The sequence below is a fragment of the Yarrowia lipolytica genome, chromosome 1C (assembly GCF_001761485.1).
Source record: "Yarrowia lipolytica chromosome 1C, complete sequence".
Taxonomy (NCBI): Eukaryota; Fungi; Ascomycota; class Dipodascomycetes; order Dipodascales; genus Yarrowia; species Yarrowia lipolytica.
The window spans coordinates 1,309,335-1,333,713 of NC_090772.1; the positions used below are offsets into that span (position 1 = coordinate 1,309,335).

Consider the following 24,379-nt stretch of genomic DNA (forward strand, 5'->3'; position numbering starts at 1 on the left):
GAGCGCAGTGGTGTGGACGAGGTATGAACCGAGATGCACACGATTTATATTTTGGCTCGCATTGTGGAGTATGATCTGAAGTTTAATGAACGGGGAGAAGGACCGAAAAAGTGGTGATGGAGAAGAGATGGGTGGATGATGGGAGGATAATGGAGGTTTGCGGGGAGAGTTGATGTTGGAGAACTTTTCAAAAACAAATTCGGAGCTGAAATGAGCAAGACGAAGGCGGTTGGTATAACTGAGAGAAACCTGCTTAGATCTAGTTGGGATGGGAAGAGAATGGTAATAAGTGTTTGTTGGAGATACTTTTGAGATTTTTGCGCCACATCTGTGGATGAAAATGCCATAGGAAGTATCACTGTTTGTCTTGGAATATCTCAGCGACGTCGTGGGATCATGTTGATGTATGTTTTCACCTTGCTCCATCGTACCGCTTTACTTAACATATATAACGTTTGTTAGGTTTCGTAGATGACATTCACGGAGCTAGTTGAGATGTTACCGACCTCAGAGAGTCCACCAAATGGCCGGTTACAATGTTCAGGATTGTTGCAAAAAAGTACTCCGTCATCTGATGACGCATTTTAGACAAACTATTGTAATATTCAGGTCAAAATACGTCCCAAAAGTGCGTATTATACCATCTCCTTTCAACCGACGAATCTCCCTCACTTTTTTTTTTTGTCTGAATGACCGAGTTTATTTTTATTTATTTTTATTTATTTTGGCAGAATTGCCGAATTTCTTTTTTTTTTTCTCTTTTTCTGAGAAATGCCGCTTGTACGACGCAATGATTAGTACCCAATTACCACGGGTACCCAACTCGTGCCACAATCTCGCCCATAGCAAAGCCGCCACTTTCTCTACAAATAATGGCCAAACCGGCACCACCAAGGTGACTAAGCGGAGGCTGTGAATCTTAGATACAACTGTAGACAAAATCACGCCATCAGAAGATAGTATACATATCGGCGAATACGGAGTCGATCGAAAAACTAAAAACACAGAAATGTTTGGCTTGACGGGAAGAACAAAATCATATTAGTATCTCCCCGAAATATCTTCCCCAGCATCCGCAAGCTCCACCTCCAAACTCCTCGTCGTAACCTAATACGCCTGACCCAATCAAGCATATAAAATGAGCCCTGCTCCCAGCATCTCTAGAATCACTTCAAGCCACGCCAACTCGGCCATTTTTCAGCCAGTTTGAAATCCGAAACCGGAAATCGAACCGCCAGGCTTTTGCGAGTCGTTTTTTACCCCAGATCTCCGCCCACAACCATGTCTTTCCTCCTAAATCTGATTCCCGCAATCTCCCACACCAATCATGACGAAATGCACGAACCTAATCAGACTCACCTCCACAGGCACGCTGACACATCTCCAACCAACCAGCACAACACCAGCCACAAAATGACAACGACCGAACCGATCCACGTGACAACAGGCTCGGGCGAATCACGTGACCACACAGAACCGCGCCACGTGACTCCGACGTCGCCGAACGCGCTTGACGGCCGCAGAATCACCATCGCATATGCGACCGAGACCGGCAACGCCCAGGACTTTGCCACGCTGCTGGGAAACGCATGCACCCGGCTCCGGTTCGAGAGTCACGTGGTTCAGATGAACGACCTGAGCCCCGAAACTCTGACGCAGGACGTTTCTGTGCTCGTTATTGTGTGTTCTACCACTGGCCAGGGCGAGATTCCTCTGAACGGAAAGAAGCTGTGGAAGTTCCTTCTCCGAAAGAAGCTCCCGCCCAATCTTTTGAGCCACGTGACATTCACGACGTTTGGGCTCGGCGATTCGTCCTATCCCCGGTTCAATTGGGCTATTCGGAAGATTCATAAGCGGTTGAGTCAGCTGGGAGCTTCTGAAGTGGGATCGCGTGGAGAGTGTGACGACATGTCTCCTGATTCTATCGAAACCATGTACAATGAGTGGCAGGCCCGTTTTTGCGAGTCTCTTCTCAAGGCTTTCCCCTTGCCTGAAGGAGTTGAAGTCATTCCTGGTGAGAAGTTGTTACCAGCCAAGTTCCCGGTCAAAGTGCTCACAAACAAGCCCAAGAGGGATACCAGTGACGCCGACCATGTGGCATGCACTCGGAAGGACGTTTTGCAGGGCACTGTGGTGGGTAATGAGCGAGTTACTGCCAAGGGACATTTCCAAGACGTGCGCTTCTTTCAGATTGACGCCAACACGGAAGATAACGACATGGCCGACCTGTCACGGGACTTTTCCAAACTTAACAGTGACTCACGTGACCTGCACGATGTTTCCCGCGCAGTCTCTGCTGGTTCTTCCATTGATTTTTCTACCGGAGACACGGTTTCTTTGTTTCCCCAGAATTCCGTTGCCGATGTGGATCTTCTTCTTCGAGACCAGGGCTGGGAGGATATTGCTGACTACAAGCTTGACGCCCCTTCTCTTCCTCCTATTGAGGGAGGCTATGTGACTCCTCTGACACTTCGGTCTCTGATTACCCATCATTTGGACATCATGGGTATCCCTCGACAGTCGTTTTTCACCTATGTGTTTCATTTTGCCACCAGCGAGCGTCAGAAGGAGCGTCTTCAAGAGTTTTCGCAGCCGGGAGAAGGTCTGGAGGATTTGTTTGACTATGCCAACCGACCGCGGCGTTCGATTCTCGAGGTTGTCACCGAATTTGATTCTCTCAAGATCCCTCTCAAGTACGTGCTTGATGTGTTCCCTCTGATGCGTCCTCGACTGTTTAGTATCAGTCAGAAGGCCCATACTATGCCCATCCAGCTGTGTGTTGCCATTGTTAAGTATCAGACTATCATCAAGCGTATTCGAGAGGGAGTTTTGACTCGGTGGCTTGGAGGACTTGCGATTGGCCAGAAAATTGTCTTCACCAAGCACTCTACTCCCATTCCCGATCTCGACAACTACGATGTCATCATGGTTGCCCCCGGCACTGGCGTGGCTCCCATGCGGTCGTTGATCTTGTCTCGGGAGTCTGAAAAGGAGACTGTGTTGTTCTTTGGCAACAGATTCCGAGAGAAGGACTTTTTGTTCCAGGCCGACTTGGAGAAGGCCGTTGGAGACAAGAAGCTGAATCTGTTCACGTCCTTCTCGAGAGACGAAAACTCGGGAGGTTACGTCCAGCAGGAAATGTACCGGCAGAAGGAGCTGGTTGCCCGGGTGCTTTGTTCGAAGCAGGGAGTGCTGTATGTGTGTGGTAGCAGTGGCAAGATGCCTCGAGAGGTGCGAATCACTGTGGTCACGTGCGTTCAGGAGGTGAATGGGTGGACTGAGGAGCAGGCCGAGGAGTGGGTCAAGGGTATGGAAAAGAGTGGACGGTATTTGCAGGAGACGTGGTAGACCATTTAACGGCTACGCAACCTGAGGCTAGCGGTGTTATTGACGACCCTTGTTGTCATGACCACAGTTTGCCAAAGTGGCATCTTTCTACGACATGATGATTAGATGATTTACATGATGAATGAGACATGATTTACATGATGAGACATGATGAGACATGATGGGACATGACAAGGCATGACAAGGAGACAATGAGTACGCACTACAGTACGCACTACAGTACGCACTACAGATCCTGTAATAATCAGGTTCTGTACTCGTACTTGTACCGTACTTGTACAGTGTGCACCAGCCGAGGTTGGATAAATGGTGAGCTCCGTGACTTGATTGACTCGATACTTTTCTGCTCCATCACGTTTGTTGAGCGTATTTGGACTATCTCCGATCAGTAAGTGCAACCGACCACCTGCCTCTGAGCAGTGTGTGTAGCTACAGTAGCACATGCTTTGGACTGACAGTACTCATTTTTAGGGCGTGATATGAGCGTCCAAGTAGCGCACCCAAGTAGCGTCCAAGTAGCGTCCAAGTAGTGCCCGAAAAGGGCCAAAATAACGCCCAAATGGCGCCCAAATGGCGCCTAAATGGCGCGTGTGTGTTTTCCCGTTCCCATTAAGCCTTCTACTCATGCAAGGTTGTTTTTTGCTTCCAACCAGCGCATTTTTGGCCGGGTCAACGTGGAAAAAAAGGGGGAAGAAGGGTCAAAAAAGCAAGACATGAGACAGACAAGCAACGGTTATTGGCGACATCACCGAAACCTACGACAGGGTGCAGTAAACGAGGGGAGAAGCGTTGTAATAAGAGGCGCCAAGCCGGCAAGTTTGGAAGCAAGACCTACCAGGTACGAGTAGGGGTGGTGGTGGTGGTGGGATTTACACCAGCATGGGTACGGTGGAGGTGGTCGGTGGAGGTGGTCGGTGGAAGGTGGTCGGTGGAAGGTGGTCGGTGGAAGGTGGTCGGTGGAAGGTGGTTGGTAGTCGGCGACAGGTGATAGGAGATGCGGTAATACAGTCTAATGGAAACGGGACGATCGGGTAGATCTGAATCCATTCCAATGTAACTCCAATCACGTTGAGCTCGTGTGCTCCATTGTCATCGCTTGTTCAGTTTTTTGCCTTTTTTAGACTCATCTGTCTGTTGAACCTTTTTTCTTTTTTTTTTGTTGAACCTTTTTTGTAACTTTTTAAAACTTTTTTTAAAACTTTTTTTGTTTGAAACTTTTTTGTTTGAAACTTTTTTTGGTCGTTATTTCAAACCGGACGCACGTAACACATTGCAAGACTGTTTGTGGCATTGTGTGCATTGTTTAAGACTGCCTGAGGGAGGCACGAGTTTGCGTCGGTCTTATTGTTTGTGCGAGTTGGAGTGTTGTTGGAGGGTTGGAGTGGAGGGTTGGAGTGGAGTGGTGAGTGGAGTGGAGTGGTGAAGTGTGTGTACGATAGCCGACCACAGCAGGTATCTTTTCCAACACTTGCTGACACTTTGCTGATCCCATCCCAACCCATATCCCATTATCCCATATCCCATATCCTATAACCCTTGCTGACTCCCGATTGTTCACAATGACCTCACAATGGGCTTCCCTGCAGACGAAAGGCAAGGAGCAACATGTCAGCGGTGGACGAGGGTGCAAAGAGGGGAAAGGAGAGAGATGCACCGCTGGCCAAGCTCTGGAGGCGTTTAATAGCCAAGAGGCGTCCGTCGACAACAATGGGCGGTTTACCGAAATGAGTGCATTAGCCGAGGCTGGAGGGGTAGTTTGCGCACCGGCAGGCAGTTTTGTTGAGTCACGTGGCCTGGATTTGAGGGGGGAGTGGCTGATTCGATCAAATCGCCATTCCAACCTTGGACGTGATCCATGTGATGGACGGGATCGACACTGTTTCACTTTGACGATCGCTCGTATCCCACGCGGCAACGTCAGGGCAAGGCAAATTATCGCAAAGGCAGCGACAAGAGTTCGGAAAAACGGCGGACAAAGAAGACGCAGCAAGATGCAAAGGCAGACAAGTTGACGGGGACCCAGGTTGACACCCAGCTAGGGCCCGGTCGCGTCTCATCCGCTCCAGCTGGGGTGCAGTAGGCCCATTGTGCTGTGCCAGTACGTGGTTGGTTTCATGCCCTGTTTTCCCGATTGCCAACAAGTCCTGATGCAGAGCTGTATGACAGTGCTTGGTATTGCACTCTGACGCCGTTACACTCGCTCATTTCAACTCCAGGGACAAAGACCCGCTTCCCTCCCGGGCCCCTTGGGGTGGATGGTCCGACCTTTGCTCTCAACAGCCAGTGCCGTATGAAAAACCGGTTCGTTGATATAGACGGTGATGCACGGATGCACGGATGCACGGAAATCGGTTATTGTTGACTTGTCAGCTCCCTCATCCACGGCAGGGTCTGGAGAGGTTGGTTTACGAGGAGTTGGTGAGAAGAAACGAAGAGAATAACCAAACCAAGGGGAAAGAAAAGCACGCCCGCCGGCAGACCCGACGGAACCCCTCTACTCTACCCCGTTTCCGGGCGCAATGTACTGTAGCCAAGAAGCCCACCGTTGGAAATGAGACCATGCCATTGTCCTCCATTGTGTGTAGCAGGACGGCCATACGTCTCGTACTTTCCTCCTCTCCAGGTCAGAGTTTCGACGGGGATGTGGTTTCAGGAGTAATAACGGCTTCTTTGTATACTGGTCTGAGGGGAGTTGGCCGTTATCGCTAGTTTCAGACCGTTGGCGTTAGTTGGTCTAGAGGGTCGATTGTATCGAGTAGGGCAACAATCCACAGTCAAGTACACAGTCCAAGTTCGCAGTCCAACCACACAGTCCAACCACTTCAAGTACACCAACTCACCACTTCAAGTACACTAACCCACCAACTACAGAGCAATCGTACACGCCCAGACTCAACCCATTTTATGTTTATCCAAAGTTCAACATAGTCATGCACCAGCTGGCGGGGTGCGTCTCAAATGAGAATGACGTAGAGGAAATACGAGGGCGATATTATTTGCGGGAGCATGGACACGTCCATAATATGCTCTCTACACGGCTCTTTCGGTCCGGCTAGTGGGCGGGCCTTTTAATCTCGCCTCCGTCGCGCCAGATCCACACCCGGGGACTCGCCAGCATGTGGCCCAGCCCTGCGCACACCCGCTCCAGGCAAACGAATAGCGCTTTGTGCCGGGATAATTTGCTCACGGGAACAAAGTCAATTCTTTTGTCTGTTGTCTGGAGAAGGATGGAGAAAAAGACAAAAACACAAGCCAAGTTCCGACTCTGAAACCCTTTGTCCTAATCTCATCTCGCGGTGGGCAGTGGTGAGTGTTGAGCTGGGTTGGGTGGTTCACGTAGACTCGCGATAAGGGGTACGATTATCGCGCCCCGGAGGTTGAAGACTTGGGAAATCAACTCCTCCCATGTATATAAACCCATTCGTGTTTTCCCCACGTCCCGCGACCGCGTTTCAGACCGTCTAATCGCCTTCTTTTGTCTCCTAGTCAGCCTCGCATCTACACATCCGACGTGCATAACGGCTTTTTCTCCAGCAGCTTTTATACCACGACCAGTCCCTGTATCAAGCCACAAACCCCATGTTCGGCACCCTCAGTTTCAACACAGACACCGACACTAGTATCCGAGCCTGCGACAATTGCAGATTGCGGAAAGTAAAGGTGAGTAACCGCTTCCACAGGTTTCATGTACACTCTCATGCTAACACAGTGCCCTAACGTGAGCAACCTAGTGAAACCCATCAATGGAAAGTTCCAGCCGTGTGCAAAGTGCACAGAGCAAGCTCTCTGTTGTACTTATGACCGAATGGCCAAGAAGAAGGGCCCCAAGGTCTCTCCAAAGACTCTTGATCTGGTTCTCAACCAGCCCTGGGAACTCACGGACCAGATTGCCACGGTTCATTTTGAAAAGGAGCAGCAGTTTGTTGTCAACTCGTCTCCGCCACCATTGGAGATCCATGTCGAGCAGCCCAACCAATTGCTCTCCACCGCATTAACCAGCTACTTTCAAAACAACTACACAACGTACCCCATCATTGATCTGGCAGACGACAATGAGAGCTTACTGCAGGGGCTGCGACTGGCCAACATGATCCACAGCTACAAAAACGGAGTCGACAACGTCACACAGACAAGTCTGCTGGATCAGGTCCAGCAAATACACCTCAACCGGCTGTCAAACCCGTCGGACTCGGTCACCTTGCACTCCGTCTGCGACTCCATCTTCATACACATGGCCATGACCGCTTTGGGCAACACAAACAAGGCCATGGTGTATCTCAGCGAGGCCCATAGCTACTACTTTCTGTGTCAGCCTACGGAAAACGAGCCGCGACGAAAACGAATCAACTGCATTCTCACCAGCCTGAGACTCGAAACCGGAGCACATCACTTGTCTACCGAGATGCCCAGCTACTCTTTTGACGAGTTGACTTCCCTGCCCTACTATGGCCCTCTTGCTCATCTGTGTGACGACTCCTACAATCACCAGGTCATTTCTCTGCTTCTTTGGCACACCGCCATGTGTGTCCAGAGAGGGCATTATTTTTCTTCCAAAGGATGAAAATGAGAATCCAACTGTTCACCACCACTGCCACAGTCCACCAGCATTAATATATAATCAATAATAACTAACCTGATAACTTTTCCTACAGTACAAAGTAGAATACCCGTACCATGGCATATTGAGACATTTTCAATGATATAAGGAGATACAAACTCCACCATTCACTCCAAAATTCGACGCTGATTACAATGGTACCAAAATCTTCATCTCCCGCCACACAAAAATCTCGAGATATGTACGTCTCTCTGCCCTGCCTGCGTTGCGGCGTAAAAACTGCTTTCAAAACACGTGCAAGTGCACGGGGTCAAATTAATTCGCTTCCGGGAGATTGATAACTGTGCAAATAAGCGACGATAAAAAGCAGGGTTGTTTTTGAGCAAATATAAGCTGTCCTGAAGCGGTCGAAATACGCGACCTGTATGTATGTTGTGCATTCGGTACTGTGCCTCCAACGGTACGAAAACAAGACGTAATACGGCGAATGTGGCCGAAATTGGAGTTGAAATGGAGCTTTGAGTCATGCGGCGGCGTAAAAGGGTTCTGAAATGTCTTTGAAACGACACTGAATTACTCATGGTCCGTTTTAGCCATTTTCCCACTTTTTCACCAGACTTGAAGAATTAAAAAAAGAATAAAGAATTAAGAAATGAAAAAAAAAAAACCCCGAAAGAAAAAGACAGAAAAAAAGACAGAAAAGACAACAAACAAACAAACAAACAATGCACTTGTTCGCTAGAGATAAACCAAAATAATATACACAATTTACCTCTCTCTACAAACTCCTTAATTTACGGGGATCTCATCCCATCTCCCCCACCCCACGTGACTCTCTCCACCACGTTGCGACGAAACTCTATGTGACCCGCGCCCCGAACCTGGTCCGAGATCGGAGCCGAGCCGAGAGGAGAGGAGGAAAGGAGCCAGCCGCGGTGGGAGTGCGGGGAAATAAATCGGACGACGGAAACGAGCACTTGCGCGTGCACGTGACGCGGAAGGCATCGTCTGGGTCACGTGACCGCCCCGCCCCCCACACACGCACCCAGGTCTGTTGCGTGCACTAGCCCCTCAGCATAGAGTTAAAGCAGGCAGGTAGGGTTTTGTTAGCAAACAAACCGAGGAGCGAGAGACTCAAGGTAATGTTTGAGGTGATGGAGTCTCCGAGGAAACAGCGGAGGAAAGCGGGTGAAATGGGAGCCGAGTTTTTGCAGGAGGTTTCGAGTTACTTGAGCGGAGCAGACCCTCTTTATATAGTAAGTGGTAAAGTGCCCCACCCGACTCTTCAGATGGTGTGACACTCACCCACTCACTTTCCCCCCCACAAAAAAATAATTAACTTTATCAGTGCATAAATGACACACTCTACACCTGTAGAGTCGATAATCAGAAACCTGGACTTGACTAGACAGACACCCCATCACCCTACAGTACTGGTACCAGTTTGGCGATGAACTCTTTCAGCAAACTGGCCGAAAACGTGGTCGACGGCGTGAACGATGTGCTGACTAATCCGGCCTATCACGAGTATTTGGCGGTCTTGAAGGGCACGAGAAATGGTGAGTAGATCGGAAGAGCGGTTCAGGGGGATGGTGAGGCGAGGGGGGTAAGTTTGAGGGGGGGTAGTTTGAGGGGGGTTGTGACAGTGGCTGCCATTGTTGGTGCTGTGGTTTCTGTGGATGCTGCGGTGTTGTGGTCGTTGTAGATCTATCGATTGATCGATCGATCTATGGTGTGCCTGAGTGTGTTTGGGATTTGTTGGAGGTGGCTAGCATGATTGTGGTTGATGTGGACTGTGAGTCGCGGGTGGGTCACAGAAGCTCACATGGACTGTCGCATTGGACTGGTCTGGCTGATGGCTATGGAGATGGCTATGGAGCTGAAATAAAATGGGTTTCTGAGAAACTTGTTCTGAGTGATGCTATTATTGAAGGGGGTTAACGGTGAATGCGGGCGAACGGTGAATGCGGGCGAACGGTGAATGCGGGCAAAAAGGTCATCCTATCCCACACTTCCTGGAATGGTTCAAACTCTTACCATTCTGCGGGCTTCTTGAGAGCCCGTGCTGTTGCAGCAGTCCAATTGTCTAGATACTCTTAGGTTTCAGATTTCAGATCTCAGATCACAGTCGTGACCAAAGACTGGTTTCGCAGTGCTCTCAGTTCTTAGCTTGTCAGACGTCCCTAAAACATCCACAGGCTCGCCATGCTCCTTCGCTAGACTCTGACATTCTCCAGTCACTGATCGTTCAATCCAATTAGTCATTTCTTTTTCTTATCCCCACACAGTCAAAATCTTTCCATCCAGCCCCTACACACTGATCTCACAGTCGATTCTGGTGACTCATACGGTTTCAGTGTGCCCATCTGTTGACCGTCTCCACTAGATGAGACGGCGATAGGGCGTTGTGTCTGTTAGAACACACGGCCTTCACTACTTATTCCCATACTAACCCAGGAATCGTCTACGGAGGACGTCTCCGGTTCTCACACGCTCTGGTCATGGCTCTCCTCTTCCGTTCAGGACCTTGGTCCAAACGATGGGCTTCCATTTTCAAAGCGACCCGTCAACACGCCACGTCGCTCGGCTCTTTTGTGTTCATCTACAAGAGCGTTCTGCTGCTGCTCAAAAAGTCCCGTGGAGACGGCGTTGCCAACCTCAAACACATTGAGCACCGAAATAACGGCATGGACGCCTTTATCGCCGGTCTTATTGGTGGCTATCTGGTGTTTGGACGCGAGTCTGCGCCCTCCCTCAACCAGCAGATTGTGCTCTACGTCTTTTCGCGAGTGGTTATGGGCTTTGGCAACCTGCTGATCAAAAAGGTGCTGCTGCCCATGTGGAGACAGCAGCAGATGAAGGACGGGTTCATTGGTGGTGTGACTGCACAGTCTCGTGCCTCCAAGTTCCGAAATGTGTCTTGGGCCGTGTTTGCCTCCGTGTGCTGGGGTCTGATCATGTATCTTTTCCGAACCGATCCCGATGTCATTCAGCCAAGTATGCTGCACTCGTTGAAGTACCTCTATGTGGACAGTGAGAGTTGGACGGGAATGGGGGATTTCTTCTAATCCTGTGAGAGGCGGCTTGCAGACATTGAACCGGGGGAACCGAGGATGGGAAATGAGCAGCAGAAACGCACTTTCCAACTCGGCCCACACCTGTAGATACACGTACTGTATTGTTTAGTTAATTTATTGTGACTTTTGAACGGTGGAACCAAGCACCCAACCAACAATCACGGCTCGACGACATAGTACTTCAAGACATCTGAAACACACCCATCTTTCTATCTAGTCCTGCAGCGAGTCCATTGTAGGTTACTATAGCTAGAGGGCCGCTCTGGTGTGTTTGGTGCCAGGGTCAGAAACACATTGTGGGCCGTTTGTCGTGAAACATGTTGAGAAGGATCGTTGTCGACTTTGAGAGCTTGGGCGTGCTTTCAAACATGCTAGTTGGTGCGAGTGCAACTTCTATATACAGACGGTTTAGCAACTGGAAGTAAAAAACAGCAAAAGTGAATCACGTGAGCCAGAGAAGTCACGTGCTCCGAGTCAAACACCGAGAAGAGAAGTCGCAGGATTGTCTGATGACCGGGTCCACATCCCCAGTCTGGATCAATCTCGTATAAGATGATGCTTGGTTACATGTACTGCGCTCTACTACGTTGAACTTTGCGATGCACAGATTTTCTTCTCTCAGTGAAGACAGACCCGGTAGATGAAGGTACTGAGTCCAGTCATCGAATCAGGAGGCCATTCTGAACACATTGGTTCTGTTTTTCACCCGAAAAGTCGATACCGTACCTGGATCGTAGTACTTGGATAGTGAATGCTCTAGTGTAGCGATCTGACTGTTATGAACTTCACCATCTTCTACTAGTATAGCGAATATAATGCGGTACTTGTACAGAACCGATGATCGTAGACCGTATGTACTATTGTATCATCTGAATTCGGTCCTGTCAACTCGGACAGAGGCCCACAGCAGCAAGCGTCTGACATGATGGTCAGGAGACTGGTACCTCGAAACTACTGTAGTCTTCTCAACTACTCCAAGTATGGGTGATATGTAGACAGGCATGAGAGCATTCTCTCGAGCTTGCGGGCACAGTCTCTCGTCGCTCGCACAGTCTCGTCGGTCCTCCATCTCGGCAGTCTCTCGTCGCTCGCACAGACTTGTCGTTCCTCCATGTCGCACAGTTCTCTGGCTGTATAAAAAATCAACTTTTACTATTTAATCCTCCTCTCTCTCCCTCATGGCTTCTCCTTATGGTCCCTCCCCTAACGTCCTAGGCCCTTGTGTCGTGGCAAGCTCCGCGATACGGGCAATGTGATTCTCGTTTTCCGGCTTGCAGCCATGTCGCTGCCCCGCCTATTTACATTTTTACTGCTTCTTGGGCACAAAGGGGGTGGCATTGGCCACGTCGAAGCTGACCTTGGAAGGCTCGCTGGACTGCTGGATCTGCTGGTGCTGCATCTGCATCTGCTGTTGCTGGTGCTGATGCTGCTGGAGACCGGGGAAGGCCTCAGCCTCGGGATCCACGTCCTCCACCTTGCCAGCCTCATCTCGCTCCTCCAGGGGCAGCACCCACTGCTCCCAGCCCTGCTGCAGTCGGATTCTATCGCCAACCACCTGCAAAGAAGGAGCAAACCGACAGGCCTGCATAAAGACAGCCGGGTCGTGTGCCAGGGCCTTGACCCGGTTGAAGCCGGCAATGAGCGTCAGAGGCACCAGGCCGGCGCTGTTCATCTGTTTCCGCATAAACAGATCCTTGCACAGGTTCTCCACGCTGAAATAGTACTCCACCTGGCCAATGATGAGACTCAGAGCGTACTCGTAGGCTCCGGGGGGCTGGTAGAAGCCGGGCTGGCCGGGTGCGCCGCCCTGGGGCTGGAAATCATTCTTGTAGTAGTTTTTTCGGTAGTTGTATCGCATCTTTCGCTTTTCCGAACCACCGGCCCCACCGGCCCCTTCAGCTCCACCGTCAGAAGACCCGCCACTTGCAGAAGCTCCTGCGCCGGTGGCAGACGAGTCGGATGCATCTTTCTTGTCTCCATGGGGAGCTCTGGGTTTGGATTTTCGCCGGGGTTGCGAGGACTGCGATTGAGAGCCATTCTGGCCGGTCTGGTTGCCTTGTCCCTTACTTCGGCCGCCTCGCTTGCCGCCGTTCATGACCAGAGTGGGAGTATAGGGCACCCACTTTTCGCCCTTGACCATTTTCATCTTGGGGGCTGCGGGCGACGTGTCTCGCTTGTCCTCAAACGAGGGGGGAGCAACAGCCACCGTGTCGCTCTTGATCTTCCACGCATTCACCTTTGGTGGCGGTGCGGGTGTTAGGGAGGTGATCACGGGCTCTTCGGACGACACAGACTTGTCTCCGCCTTTCATGTCACCAGCAGCAGCCTTTTCACTGCCATCAGCCTTGTCCTTGGCTGCCGGCTGCGGCCCCTTGTCGCTGGCCACCTCCTTGTCGTTAGCGTCCTGAATCATCTCGCCCTCCACTCGCTCATCCTCCTTGGCAACACTGGCGTAGGATGGAGCAGACATTTTCAAAGAATCCGTATACTGCTTGTGTGTGGTGTATGACTGGTGGTTCAGACGGCAGGGTGTCGTGTGAAAAGTGTGAAAATTGACAAAGCAAAAAAAAAGTTTGTTCACTGAAAAACGACTCGCAGTAGGGTTACCGAGGAGGTTAGGGTAGCCCGCCCGCCGGGGCACCCAGACGCTCGAGTACGGCGCCAGGGACAAATACGGGGGCCCACGCGGGGTCTGGCGACCGTTTCGAGTCTCCCGGAGGTCTCAGAACCCGCAGATTTCGCCTCAATCACTCTCCGTGTCCGGCGTCATGTTCAGTCCAGATCACCCCCCCATAAAGTTGACCGGCGTGCGAGTGGGTGTTTTGAAAGCAATTGAACTCGTGCAAATGTGGACACATGTGGCTGAAAATGGGGAAATCAACTAACAAGACGACTCTGTTCATCCTGGGCAAAAATCAGCCAAATCAAACCACTTTCAGACCATCTTTGACCCGCCTCAAAACCACTACCACTCCCAACTCTATTCGCCAGGACTGAAAATACACCATGAGAAGAAACAACTGAACCTGATGGACTATAGACCAAGCCCAATAGCGGGGAAAAACCAGCCAAAATGACAATAGATCAACCACCTCCAAGAAAAAGACCCCAACCGCTCTTCCGATCTACCAATACCCAAATCACGTGACAAACCCATACACTTCTCCGCCCCTGCAGTCTATGCCATAGACTGTTCTGTTGTCATGGAGACGGCAGGGCTACAGATGCAGTACAGTAGAGTATGTACAGTAGAGTAGGTAGACTGATGAGAAAAGAAAAACAAATAAAAACTATTAGTAATCGGAGCCGAGGACCCCTCTCGATGACGTCACGTGACAACCCCCCACAGATTCCGCAGTCATATTGATGAGATGGATTTGCATTGGGTAAAGTGCCTATCCACGTCCTGTAGCTACTGAATGTACATACGGGTATGATACACTCCATGACTACATTTACCCGTACAAGTTTGTGCCAGTGGATGTATGCGGTAGGGTAACTTGCGGGATAATGTGGTGAATTTTTGCAATTTCGACTGGATTTGTGTGTGTTACGTCTAGTCTATGTCTAGTGACTGTTTGACAGGGGCTGATTTGATTGGCTGTATTTTTTATTGTAGGTTGGCATTGCTTAATAATCAGGGTGTTTGTTGCAGACAATCGTGCTTTAGTAATCAGGGCGTGCTGCAGACTTGTGCTTAATAATCAGAGAGATTACCGTAGACTCATGCTTAATAATCAAGCGTTTGCTGCAGAGTAATACGAGACTACACATAGTTACTCCACACCGCCACCACAACATGTTGCCTAGAACCCCGCTATTTCAGGCCGCCAAGACGTTTACCAGCAAGCCGCGAGGCGCGCGCAAGCCTGCGATTCCGCTGATTGCGCCGCTGCCTCTCTACCGACAGCTGCTGAGAGCGCACCGAAAACATCTTGACCCGGATCGACGGTCGCTCGGAGACATGTACATCAAGAGCGAGTTCCGGCTACACAAGGACATCCAGGACCCGCTGCAGATTGTGGGGTTTCTGTCGCAGTGGCAAAAGTATCTGGAGATGATCAAGGGCGACACTTGGAGACAGGAGAAGCTGGATTTGTCCGTGTTGCAGAAAATGTCTGACGAGCAGATTGTGCAATTGTACGAGCTCATGCAGGCTGCTCAGGACGAAAAGTCCGAGTACGGAGTCTTTGATGATTTGACCGACAAGAGGTAGTTGGAGGTGGAGGTTTACACACGAAGACAGACGTTCGACGTAGCCCCGCGGTGATGAGTATGTACATATGAATGTTAGTTGACTAGGTGAAATGTAGTGGTTGATAGTTGGAGTTGGAGTAGGGGTGGTCTGGATGCTATGGACGAGTCACATGACCTCACGATGGAGACAGTGGTATATGAATGATATTTGCATCTCTGAGCGTGCGAATCAGTATCAAGCCGTAGTTCTAATCGACTGTTGCCAACCTGCTGTCCAACTGCTCCTACTGCCAACTGCTCCATGTAGTTTCCGGTGATCACACATGAAGACAGCCAATGATAGATGATCCCCCAGATGTGCCTCGCAAACACTCTGGATTTGTCATCTCCATACTACACCTCTGAGGGTTCTGAGACAGAGGGACCAGAATGGGCAACGGATGACATGCGGTAACTGCTACTTGTAGGCTACATGTCGATAGCTCCGTACTTCCATCTCATTATCACCTTAGGAGGTCAGTCTGTAACCCATAATGACTATATTCAGAGCTCCAAGTACCTCTCATGCTTGAATTGCTAACATGTCAAGAGACAAGTCCACACTAGGACTATAGTCGACTAGAGTTGTGAGCTTTTGGTTGGTGCCTCTACAGCGGGTCTTTCAGTGGTCAATTGGACTCAAACAGGAGGCTGGTAAAACGAAGTAGATTCAACAGCTAATGAGCTCGGACACGCCCAGCGGCATCTAGCTCGACATGTGTATCAGTCCCCAGTTGATCTTGATCTGATCCGACTACTAATGGCACTGTTATATCAAGAGATCAAATCAGTAATAAGACCAGTTCACAGCTGAATCACTACAGAAAGAGTTTGTTTGTTCCTGAGGACTATAGAAAGCATTTTCCAGCACAATGAACATAAACAAGACAGAAGCAAGACAGAAGACAGATGCAAGAGAGAAGCAAGACAGAAGCAAGACAGAAGACAGATGCAAGAGAGAAGCAAGAGAGAAGCAAGAGAGAAGCAAGAGAACAACCAAAGTAACAGTTCAAGACAATATAACTGTTGTAGCATGCTCTACTTAAGCCCTTACGTCGAAAACCTCAAACTTTTCTTTCTGATGGTCTCATCCTTCTTCCATTAGTCATCTTCGCAACATCGTCGAGTCTCTTTTCTCCAGTCGACCCCCCAACATGGTCCAAAAATCACCCAACTTGTCCAAAAACCCACTTAAACAACAAACCAACACTCAAAAACCCATTCCACCAACTTCCTTGTGCCCATCGGCTCTCCCCATGGTCTCAGCACCATTTTCAAATTTCACCTTGCCCCGCAAAAAAACCAAAATTTAAACTTTGCCAACCCAGAGCCTAAACCTTATATTAAATCCAAAAACCCTAAATTTGCCAAAAAGTCGATTTATCCGAACATCTAAACCTAGCCCCACATTCATCTCTCCATCTCGTCCGCCAGAAGTCCTAGAGACAAGAAAAACACACCATCGCATCCGTTGAATTGAGATAGCCTAAATAAACCAACAACCGAAACGCTAGCATCGATTCTGCGACTTTTGATCAGAATCAGCAGCTACAACTTCTCCCTCTCCTACCAATATGACCTTTTGCAACACGGGAGCAACGCTCCAGAGCTGGGAAAATAGCATCCTCGGGTTTGAAAACCACACAAATTACCTGAACCGACAAAACCCCTACTTTGGAGCTACAATTGGCCCGGTAGCTAACCGGCTATACCAACCAAACGGTATCCTGTTGCACGGCGGAAAAGAAGGCTGGTCCTGGAAGAAATGGAACAAGAGCTCCCCCGCCGCCGCTGAAAATAGTAACGTGACCAAATTTGAGCTCAGAGATACCCACATCACCGCCCACGTGACATATACGCTGACTAAGTCGCCCGACAAGAAGACGTCCCAACTGGAAATCGAATACTCCGTCAACAGTAATGAGCTGGGTAAGAGCATGCCGATTAGCATGACAAATCACAGCTACTTCTGCTTGGACAAAGACGGTGCCGAAGGTGAGGGTCACGTGACCGTCGACGACCACGAGCTCTGGCTGTGTAACGATCATGTGATTGAACATAAGGACGGTCTGCAATCGGAGCCTCCTACGGGCGAGCTTGTCCGATGCGAGGCATTGTTAAAGGCGGGGGCGGGTGAGTCACGTGACACATTCTCGTCACTTGGTCGCTTTTCGGACTTGTCTTCACTTGGTGGGACGTCCATCTCCCTCAATGGAACTGTTCTCGACCACACTTTTGCTGTCGATAACGACAGGCTTTCACGTGATGCCAAGCTCGATACCCGTGATGATCCATTAGTCAGCGTTGCAATTTTGTCACGTGGAAAGACCCGTCTGACCGTCAAGACCACCGAGCCCTGTTTCCAGGTCTATACCGGCGACTACAACAATGTGGAACTGCTTCCCGGCGAGTCACGTGACTTTGGTCGACGTTCTGGGGTTGCGATTGAGTGTTCTCGCCCCACGAATGCTTGGAATGTTCCTGGGTGGCGGCCGTGGGTTGATTTGGGTCAGGGGGAGTATGGTGCTAAGATTATCTATGTTTTGGAGCGGGAGTGAGGATTGGGGATAGAGGAGACCATGAGGGAGCTTGGGAGAAATTTCGAGAGCTTCAAATCCAACTTCAGAGAGCGTTAAACACCGATGTCAACTTGACAGAGCTTCAAACACCGATATCAACTTACAGAGCTCCAAACACCAATATCGACTTCACAAAGCTCCAAACGATATCCAACCTAGCTCAAGTTGGAGACAGGATGTTTAAGATGATCATCTGAATAAGCAGCGAATTTCAAATCGAACAGTATCTTTTGCAATGTCCTTCATTATAGTAAACTGTGACTGTAGACACCGCCATTAATCTGAATATTGGGTTGTCAATATGCTCCATAATCGCCTGAATAAGTGTCATATGATCCAAGTAATGGGACAATTATATTAAAATGACCCGAGTTGACAATTGAGATCCATCCGGGCTCAAGTATTACTCTGCATGACTGTAGGTCTGGGGATAGATACTGATTCTGAAGCAGACGGGTAGAACGTCTCGATTTATAGGCACAGTTGAGTCTTTAAGACCGCCGCAACTTGATGAAGTTGACGATGATGGTGATGGTGATGATATACCAGAGTCCTTGAGGTTTGATTATTGCAGGTTTCGGTTTTGAAGTAGTTCTTATGGTTGAGGGTACAGACCATTTTGTCTGTGTTCGCGTCATAATTGCAAGACTAGGGGGAAAAACAACATACCAGTCGATTCGAAATGTGGCGCTGATTCCAATGGCACTATATAATATAGTCTTTAGATACTATTTTGTTGTTTCAGGCAGTCGAAGGGAAAAAGAGGTCTGTGCATAACTGGCATCAACAGCGACGTCAAATGTGAGTACATTGGCTAGTATTTACAGCAGTTCAGGAGCTCAGTCAGATATACACACAGAAACAATCATTGTTTGAACATTGTTTGAACTCCTGAACAAGTCATTAATCATATATTGCAGCTATGTGAACTATCTGTTGAAGATGTCCAGATGGAGATCCTTGAAATGAGACGGAGATGTCATAGGGTTAACTACTACACCACCTAATAAGGCTTTGTTGGGAATCCACAGAAAGCCAGAGGAGGCTCCAGATAGCTGCCATAGTCGTTCCACAGAGCGGCTCCACACTGGAGACAGGGGTCCAGGGCGTCGAAAAAGGGGGTTCCGGGGTCACACAGACAGTCGCGGTTCCAGGAGTTGCCCGAGGCGCACTTTCGCGAGTCCAGAATCATTTCTCCACACGTTTTGTGGCATGCGTACGGTGCATTGTCTGCCGGGGCTGGAAGAGCTGATCCCACCGTGAGCAGGACCAAGGTGGTGGTAATGAGAGAGAATTTCATGGCGACAAGTGAGGTGACAGGTGAAAGTGAGAGTAATCAGTGAGAAGTGAGAGAAAAACTCTTGTTTAAATACTGTTTTCGTGGACAGAGTTGGCGTTCACTTGTAGCTGCAAACTTCCACTAATGCATGTAGAAGAGTTGCGAAGAGTTGATGTGATTGATTAGATATGACAGAGTTGAGAGTGGAGTTGAGAGTGGAGTTGCAATAGGAGTTGCAATATGATTGAGCTAATTGAGGGGTTTCACTAAGCATCATTCCAGAGGATACCGCTCCAGTAGGTACGGTACAATGAGTATGCTCTGGTCCAGACTAGAAAGCTCTCAACGACTTCAAAAGCTGCGATAAACCGCTCAAAGAGTCAATATTTAGACAAAACCGAAGTGAAAAAGAAAACCACCTTCAATGTCACCGTTTAATAGACCCCAATAGACCCTTGACTTTCAACTTTGTTTGCATCGGATACCCTACGGCTGCAGTGCGAGAGACGAACAAAAATCGGCAAGAAACCACCCTGTGGGGGTCCGGGAAGTCACGTGATCTTATCAATGGATCTCGGGGAATGAGGACACGATCGGCTTTTGTCGAAATTATGTTCTATTCGCTCTTTTGATGCCTTTTCCCCTCATGCAAACAGATTATCGAGATAACATCAAAGTTTCGAAGACCATAGTGCCGTTTCAATAAAAAGTGTTCGAGTAGCCAATGAGAGAAGCCCGGCAAGTCAACGGGTCCTTAGTGCGCGATTTGGTCGAGATTTTCAAGTCCCCAATGAGTAATTGAAAAGGGTACAACGTTGGTTTCAACCGGGTATGTATTGTACATACGATAGTGGGTCTCTGGTGCTTTGTTGTCGGCACCTGAGCATCCAAAGTATGCATTGTCGTCCACCTGGATCCATCCTCCGAGCCCAATTGAAGTTTCTGAATCCCTGTTTGCCCGAACCAGCCCAATTGGTCAATAGATGGATTGTCTGTCCATCATATCACCTGTCTGCTGTCGAACGAGACGAGACCAAGTGACATGGTAGCTTGAAAGTGCAACTTCTAGCAGTCTCCAGCAGAAAACATACTCTGTATCAAGTTTCAGCCGTCGAGTACTTGCCCAGGTAACTATAGTATTGTCTGGTACTGTACATCACTTTCACTGGTATCTTCGTACATACACAACTTGCACTGTCTTCAGTACATACAGAACTTGTCTCTTCTTCAACCTGCTAAGGGATTGAAATATCAGTAAAATTAGTCATATAACACTTGTTCGTCTTATGACATAACAACTATCGACTCTGGAAACATATATCAGCCATTTCTACCTGTACAGTCTCCATACAACCATGATAACAACAGAATGATCACTTTTCCACCCCCACTTCGGATTAATAATCTCCAAAAGTTGCTCACCTCACTCATACCAATTATTAATATGATTGATTTCTGCTTCCCCCTTGTTTTCTTCGTTTTCCCCATCAAAATCCCTATCTATACCCTGTCACCAATTACTTAGCTCTACTCAACCCCGCTACGCTCATATACTTAGCTTGTCCCAACTAAACACCCTCTGTCAACACCCCCATTCAACACCCTCAAAAACGTCCAAAAAGGTCCCAGATTTTTCGTACCATTCAAAATAGCTCTTTTAAACAAGTCCATATCAAATTCCATTCCCCAACCCCCATATATCACCACAATATGCCTCGTTTGTTTTCCCTCTTTTTTTCCCCCCAAACCTTAAAAAATCGCCACTATCACCACTCCAACATACCCAGCGAAACCCCCACAACAACATGGACCTGAGACTGGTACCGACCAGCCGCGCGCGGGTCAAACGGCTGATCTCACGTGAGCCGTCGCCGCTGCAACTGCAGCAAAAACGAAAGGACGAATCGAGCTTCGCGCTCGAGGAGATGCTTAGTCAGCGCCCTCCGACCGACGTGCGCTCGATTCTCAACTCGGCGGTCGACGCGCTGAGGAAAAAGCCGGAGGCGGCGGCGGCAGCCGGGAAGTCACGTGAGCTCCAGACGGGCTCGACCCTGTTTGTGGAAATTCAGCCGGCGCTGATTAACAAGCTGCAAGTTTCGACGCAGTTTTTGCTGGTGAAGATTGATGATGGCGAATTCTGGATGGAGCGGTTTGGCGGCGACATTTGGGGGGTTTTCGAGCGAAGCGCGGCACGTGATAAGCAGACCGGATCCCGTGGCCAGCTGGACTCTCGACCCCGTGACATTTCACATGACGACACGGAGGACACCCAGGAGGACACTCTGCCAGATGGTCAACAAGACACCCAAGAAGATACACCAAGACAGGATATTAGTCCACACAAATTGTTGGCCCACAAAACATCTACAAGTCACGTGTTAGAACCGAACCGTTCTCGCATGCATTCTTCCTCACGTGATGATATTCTTTCCCGTGCTCCTGTTGCCTCTAGCAAGTCCTCTTCCACTACTAATACCACTACCCAGGATGGTTCATTCACATCTCTAATTGCATCTCTACCACCTCCTCAACCGACGTTAACCCCCTACATTCCTCTAAACCTGACGAAACCAGTTTCGGCGCTACCATTGCCATCAGTTTCGGTCTCTGAGCTCCTTCTGTCGTCCTACCGGACCCAGCTTTACTGCTGTCGGACGTCGCTCATCTACTTTGCCAAGGCCATGTCCAAGTCACGTGCTCTGTGCAAGTCCACGCTCGAGAAACATACGCAGGGCAAGTCTCGTGTTTTTTCCGCCTCCCAGATGCGCAAAATGTCGTATAAGCTGTACTCTCGCGAGTTGGCCAAGCTCGTCCAGCCACTCAATGAATGGTCTCAGGTTTACGAGTACCACGAGTTCTGCAAGATGATGACAAACACAAAAGACGAGTACGTGATCCAGTGGAAAGACAGACTGTCTTATTCGGTTTTGTCCGATTCGGAAAAACTCGCAGTGGAAATATCTCTTCTCAAGTTCAGAGAAATGCAATTACAGAGTATTGTTCTGTTGGAACTGCTGGCAGTGGCTCCGGTGACCAAAAGTGCTGACGCTGCTGAGACAGTCAAACAGATGGAGTTGGAAAAGCAAAAGAAGAAGGAAGCAAGGAAAATGGGCCTCTACAAGTCCAGACGAAACAAGGCAGCGGTGGAACAGGAGGAGGCTGCAGAGGAGACTATGGACTACAAGACTCTGTTGATCCAGTTGTTTTCCAGCATGTGCATCTGGCAACAATTGTCGGATTCAAAATCTGATCACGTGCACGAGTTTTGCAAGTCCGTGGTCATTCCGTATTTCTCGTCACGTGTTCCGGAGGTGGTCGAGGACTTGCTGAAGAGAGCAGGCCTCGAGAGAGAAACTAGACACATTTCTGGTAAGCAACAACAACAACAACAACAACAACAACAACAACAACAACAACAACAACAGCCGCTGAAGCAGAACAACAAGCCGCGAGAGATCCCATATGCATCGCGCGACTCGCCTACCTTGTCACGTGACTCAACCGTGACACCGCGGGCCAACTCTCCGTCTTTTTCACGTGATTCCGACACGTTGAATTCGGACATCAGCACGAGTTCAGGTGTGTCTCGGGTAACCAATTCTAGCCGCGCAGCTCGAACAGGCTCGGCCCAGGGAGTCACGGGATTACTTAATAAGCCGCAGGTTCGGGGCGGACTCCTCACCTCTTCACGGTCATTTGATTCTCGTACTCAGGTGGGCATGCGGTTCAAGGGCAGTAAAGAGAAGGACAAGGAGGAGGTGAAGTGTACAAATTCGGTTGCCGGGACCACAACGTCGGCTACAGCGGAGATGACGACGGGCATGTTCAGAAAGTCACGTGACATCTCCGTGGCCACAGCCTCTTCTCGTCATTCGATGGCGGCCCAGTCTCAGGTGGCTGCCACTCCCGTGAAGCGGACTAGACCGGTTTTGACCTCATTTACAGCCGAGCCGGACAATCCATTCATCAACGACAGTCACGTGGTTGACGAGTCTCCGTTTGCCAAGCGGATGAGAGGGGAGAGCACTGGTCCCAGGAGAAGGCTGGGCCTGGGGGATGGCACTTCTGTTGTTTTCGATAGTGCCAGAAGAAAAAGGGAAGGTAGTGAGAATCAGATTGATGACTCTCCTGTTCGGTGCAATCGCTACTCGGTTGTTATGGAGTCTCCTACGAAGTCTAGGACTTTAGGTGTGGGTCATGGCAACTATGGCGGCGGTGGTGGTGGATTATTTTCAAACAAACCATCCAGGATGTTTTCCACTACCATAAGGCCAAGCATGGCTGCTCCAGTGGCGGCCCCTGCTCCTGTAAATGTGTCTGCTACTCCCAAGAGACGGACTCAGCCCACGTTGACGAAGGAGCAGTACCCAAGGGAGGATAATCCGTTTTACAACGGAACCGATGATGCTGTGATGGATACAAGTCCTACTAAACGGGTTTAGGAAGGGAGGATAGGATTGGACGGAGAACGGTCCTGCGCGGGTCATGCGTGACCCTATCGAGAGCCCTCAGCAAGCCATCGGAGATCACACTCCTGCGCGGGTCAGTCATGTGTTACCCTCCTATCGAGAGCCTTCAGTAGGTGACCCTAAACGAGATGAACTACCTTTTGGAGTCGCTATGTGCTTAGAGTGACTAGCGATCCATCATCCGATGTGACTCCTTCCGTTCTCAATGACTCCGAGTCGTTATCAGGACTGCATAAAATCAATTGGTCTTCCACACCATGGTAAGAATAGACCAGTTCAGTATATACATTTAATTTATTCATGCATTTTTAGACACTCCGTGTGTCTTGAAGAAGGCCCAAGAACAAAGAGTGGGATCTGCGCTGCAGACACCACGTTGCAGAATTCTGTATGGGTTATACGCCGTTCATTCTTCATCAATAGTCGACTCCCTTGTCAACTCGCGCCTACCTCCAACTCGGTTCACCAAGTCCTCCAACTTGATTTTGTATCACCTTGACGTGGCTCCGGTCGAGTCCACAAACGAGTGACTCTGGTCGGTCTCTGGTCTCTATCGTCGGTAGGCCAGTCTCTGATCTCTATGGTCGCTAGGTCAGTCTCTGGTCTGCATGAGAGGAAGAAAGAACTTAAGCTGACCTGAAAAGCATTCGACTACTGTACTCGAACTTGACCAGCTTCTGCTCCTCAAATGATTTCCTTAGCGACAACGTGAGCAAAATGATCGTCAATGCCCCATCACAGCTGCTGATGGCCAGGTTGGGGAGTTGTTCGAGTGTCTCAACCAGAGCCAGACTCATACATCAAGGCTGATTTTACCAAGGGAGAGAGGAGGT

At 49.4% G+C, this 24,379-nt stretch overlaps 9 protein-coding genes across 9 annotated transcripts; 7 read left to right on the forward strand and 2 right to left on the reverse strand.

Annotated features, from left to right (window-relative positions):
* Positions 1 to 1,281: 1,281 nt before the first annotated feature.
* Positions 1,282 to 3,348, forward strand: YALI1_C13106g (uncharacterized protein; the record flags this gene model as incomplete). Its single annotated transcript, XM_501642.3, has 1 exon — positions 1,282 to 3,348. The coding sequence occupies one exon, from the start codon at positions 1,282 to 1,284 to the stop codon at positions 3,346 to 3,348; it is 2,067 nt and encodes a 688-aa protein (XP_501642.3).
* Positions 3,349 to 4,907: 1,559 nt separating this feature from the next.
* YALI1_C13142g (uncharacterized protein) lies at positions 4,908 to 5,360 on the forward strand (the record flags this gene model as incomplete). The annotated part of the gene is made up of 1 exon (XM_068282263.1): positions 4,908 to 5,360. One exon carries the CDS (start codon positions 4,908 to 4,910, stop codon positions 5,358 to 5,360), a length of 453 nt encoding a protein of 150 aa, XP_068138364.1.
* A 1,567-nt stretch (positions 5,361 to 6,927) lies between these two features.
* YALI1_C13162g (uncharacterized protein) lies at positions 6,928 to 7,909 on the forward strand (the record flags this gene model as incomplete). The annotated part of the gene is made up of 2 exons (XM_501643.3): positions 6,928 to 7,008; positions 7,058 to 7,909. 2 exons carry the CDS (start codon positions 6,928 to 6,930, stop codon positions 7,907 to 7,909), a joined length of 933 nt encoding a protein of 310 aa, XP_501643.2.
* Positions 7,910 to 9,356: 1,447 nt separating this feature from the next.
* On the forward strand, positions 9,357 to 10,974 carry YALI1_C13186g (uncharacterized protein; the record flags this gene model as incomplete). The annotated part of the gene is made up of 2 exons (XM_501644.1): positions 9,357 to 9,465; positions 10,364 to 10,974. The coding sequence occupies 2 exons, from the start codon at positions 9,357 to 9,359 to the stop codon at positions 10,972 to 10,974; spliced, it is 720 nt and encodes a 239-aa protein (XP_501644.1).
* A 1,315-nt stretch (positions 10,975 to 12,289) lies between these two features.
* YALI1_C13227g (uncharacterized protein) lies at positions 12,290 to 13,453 on the reverse strand (the record flags this gene model as incomplete). Its single annotated transcript, XM_501645.3, has 1 exon — positions 12,290 to 13,453. The coding sequence occupies one exon, from the start codon at positions 13,451 to 13,453 to the stop codon at positions 12,290 to 12,292; it is 1,164 nt and encodes a 387-aa protein (XP_501645.2).
* Positions 13,454 to 14,782: 1,329 nt separating this feature from the next.
* Positions 14,783 to 15,199, forward strand: YALI1_C13241g (uncharacterized protein; the record flags this gene model as incomplete). The annotated part of the gene is made up of 1 exon (XM_501646.3): positions 14,783 to 15,199. One exon carries the CDS (start codon positions 14,783 to 14,785, stop codon positions 15,197 to 15,199), a length of 417 nt encoding a protein of 138 aa, XP_501646.1.
* Positions 15,200 to 16,793: 1,594 nt separating this feature from the next.
* YALI1_C13261g (uncharacterized protein) lies at positions 16,794 to 17,995 on the forward strand (the record flags this gene model as incomplete). Its single annotated transcript, XM_501647.3, has 2 exons — positions 16,794 to 17,759; positions 17,804 to 17,995. 2 exons carry the CDS (start codon positions 16,794 to 16,796, stop codon positions 17,993 to 17,995), a joined length of 1,158 nt encoding a protein of 385 aa, XP_501647.3.
* Positions 17,996 to 18,801: 806 nt separating this feature from the next.
* On the reverse strand, positions 18,802 to 19,098 carry YALI1_C13284g (uncharacterized protein; the record flags this gene model as incomplete). Its single annotated transcript, XM_501648.3, has 1 exon — positions 18,802 to 19,098. The coding sequence occupies one exon, from the start codon at positions 19,096 to 19,098 to the stop codon at positions 18,802 to 18,804; it is 297 nt and encodes a 98-aa protein (XP_501648.1).
* A 1,784-nt stretch (positions 19,099 to 20,882) lies between these two features.
* YALI1_C13302g (uncharacterized protein) lies at positions 20,883 to 23,712 on the forward strand (the record flags this gene model as incomplete). The annotated part of the gene is made up of 2 exons (XM_501649.3): positions 20,883 to 23,486; positions 23,533 to 23,712. The coding sequence occupies 2 exons, from the start codon at positions 20,883 to 20,885 to the stop codon at positions 23,710 to 23,712; spliced, it is 2,784 nt and encodes a 927-aa protein (XP_501649.3).
* Positions 23,713 to 24,379: the final 667 nt, after the last annotated feature.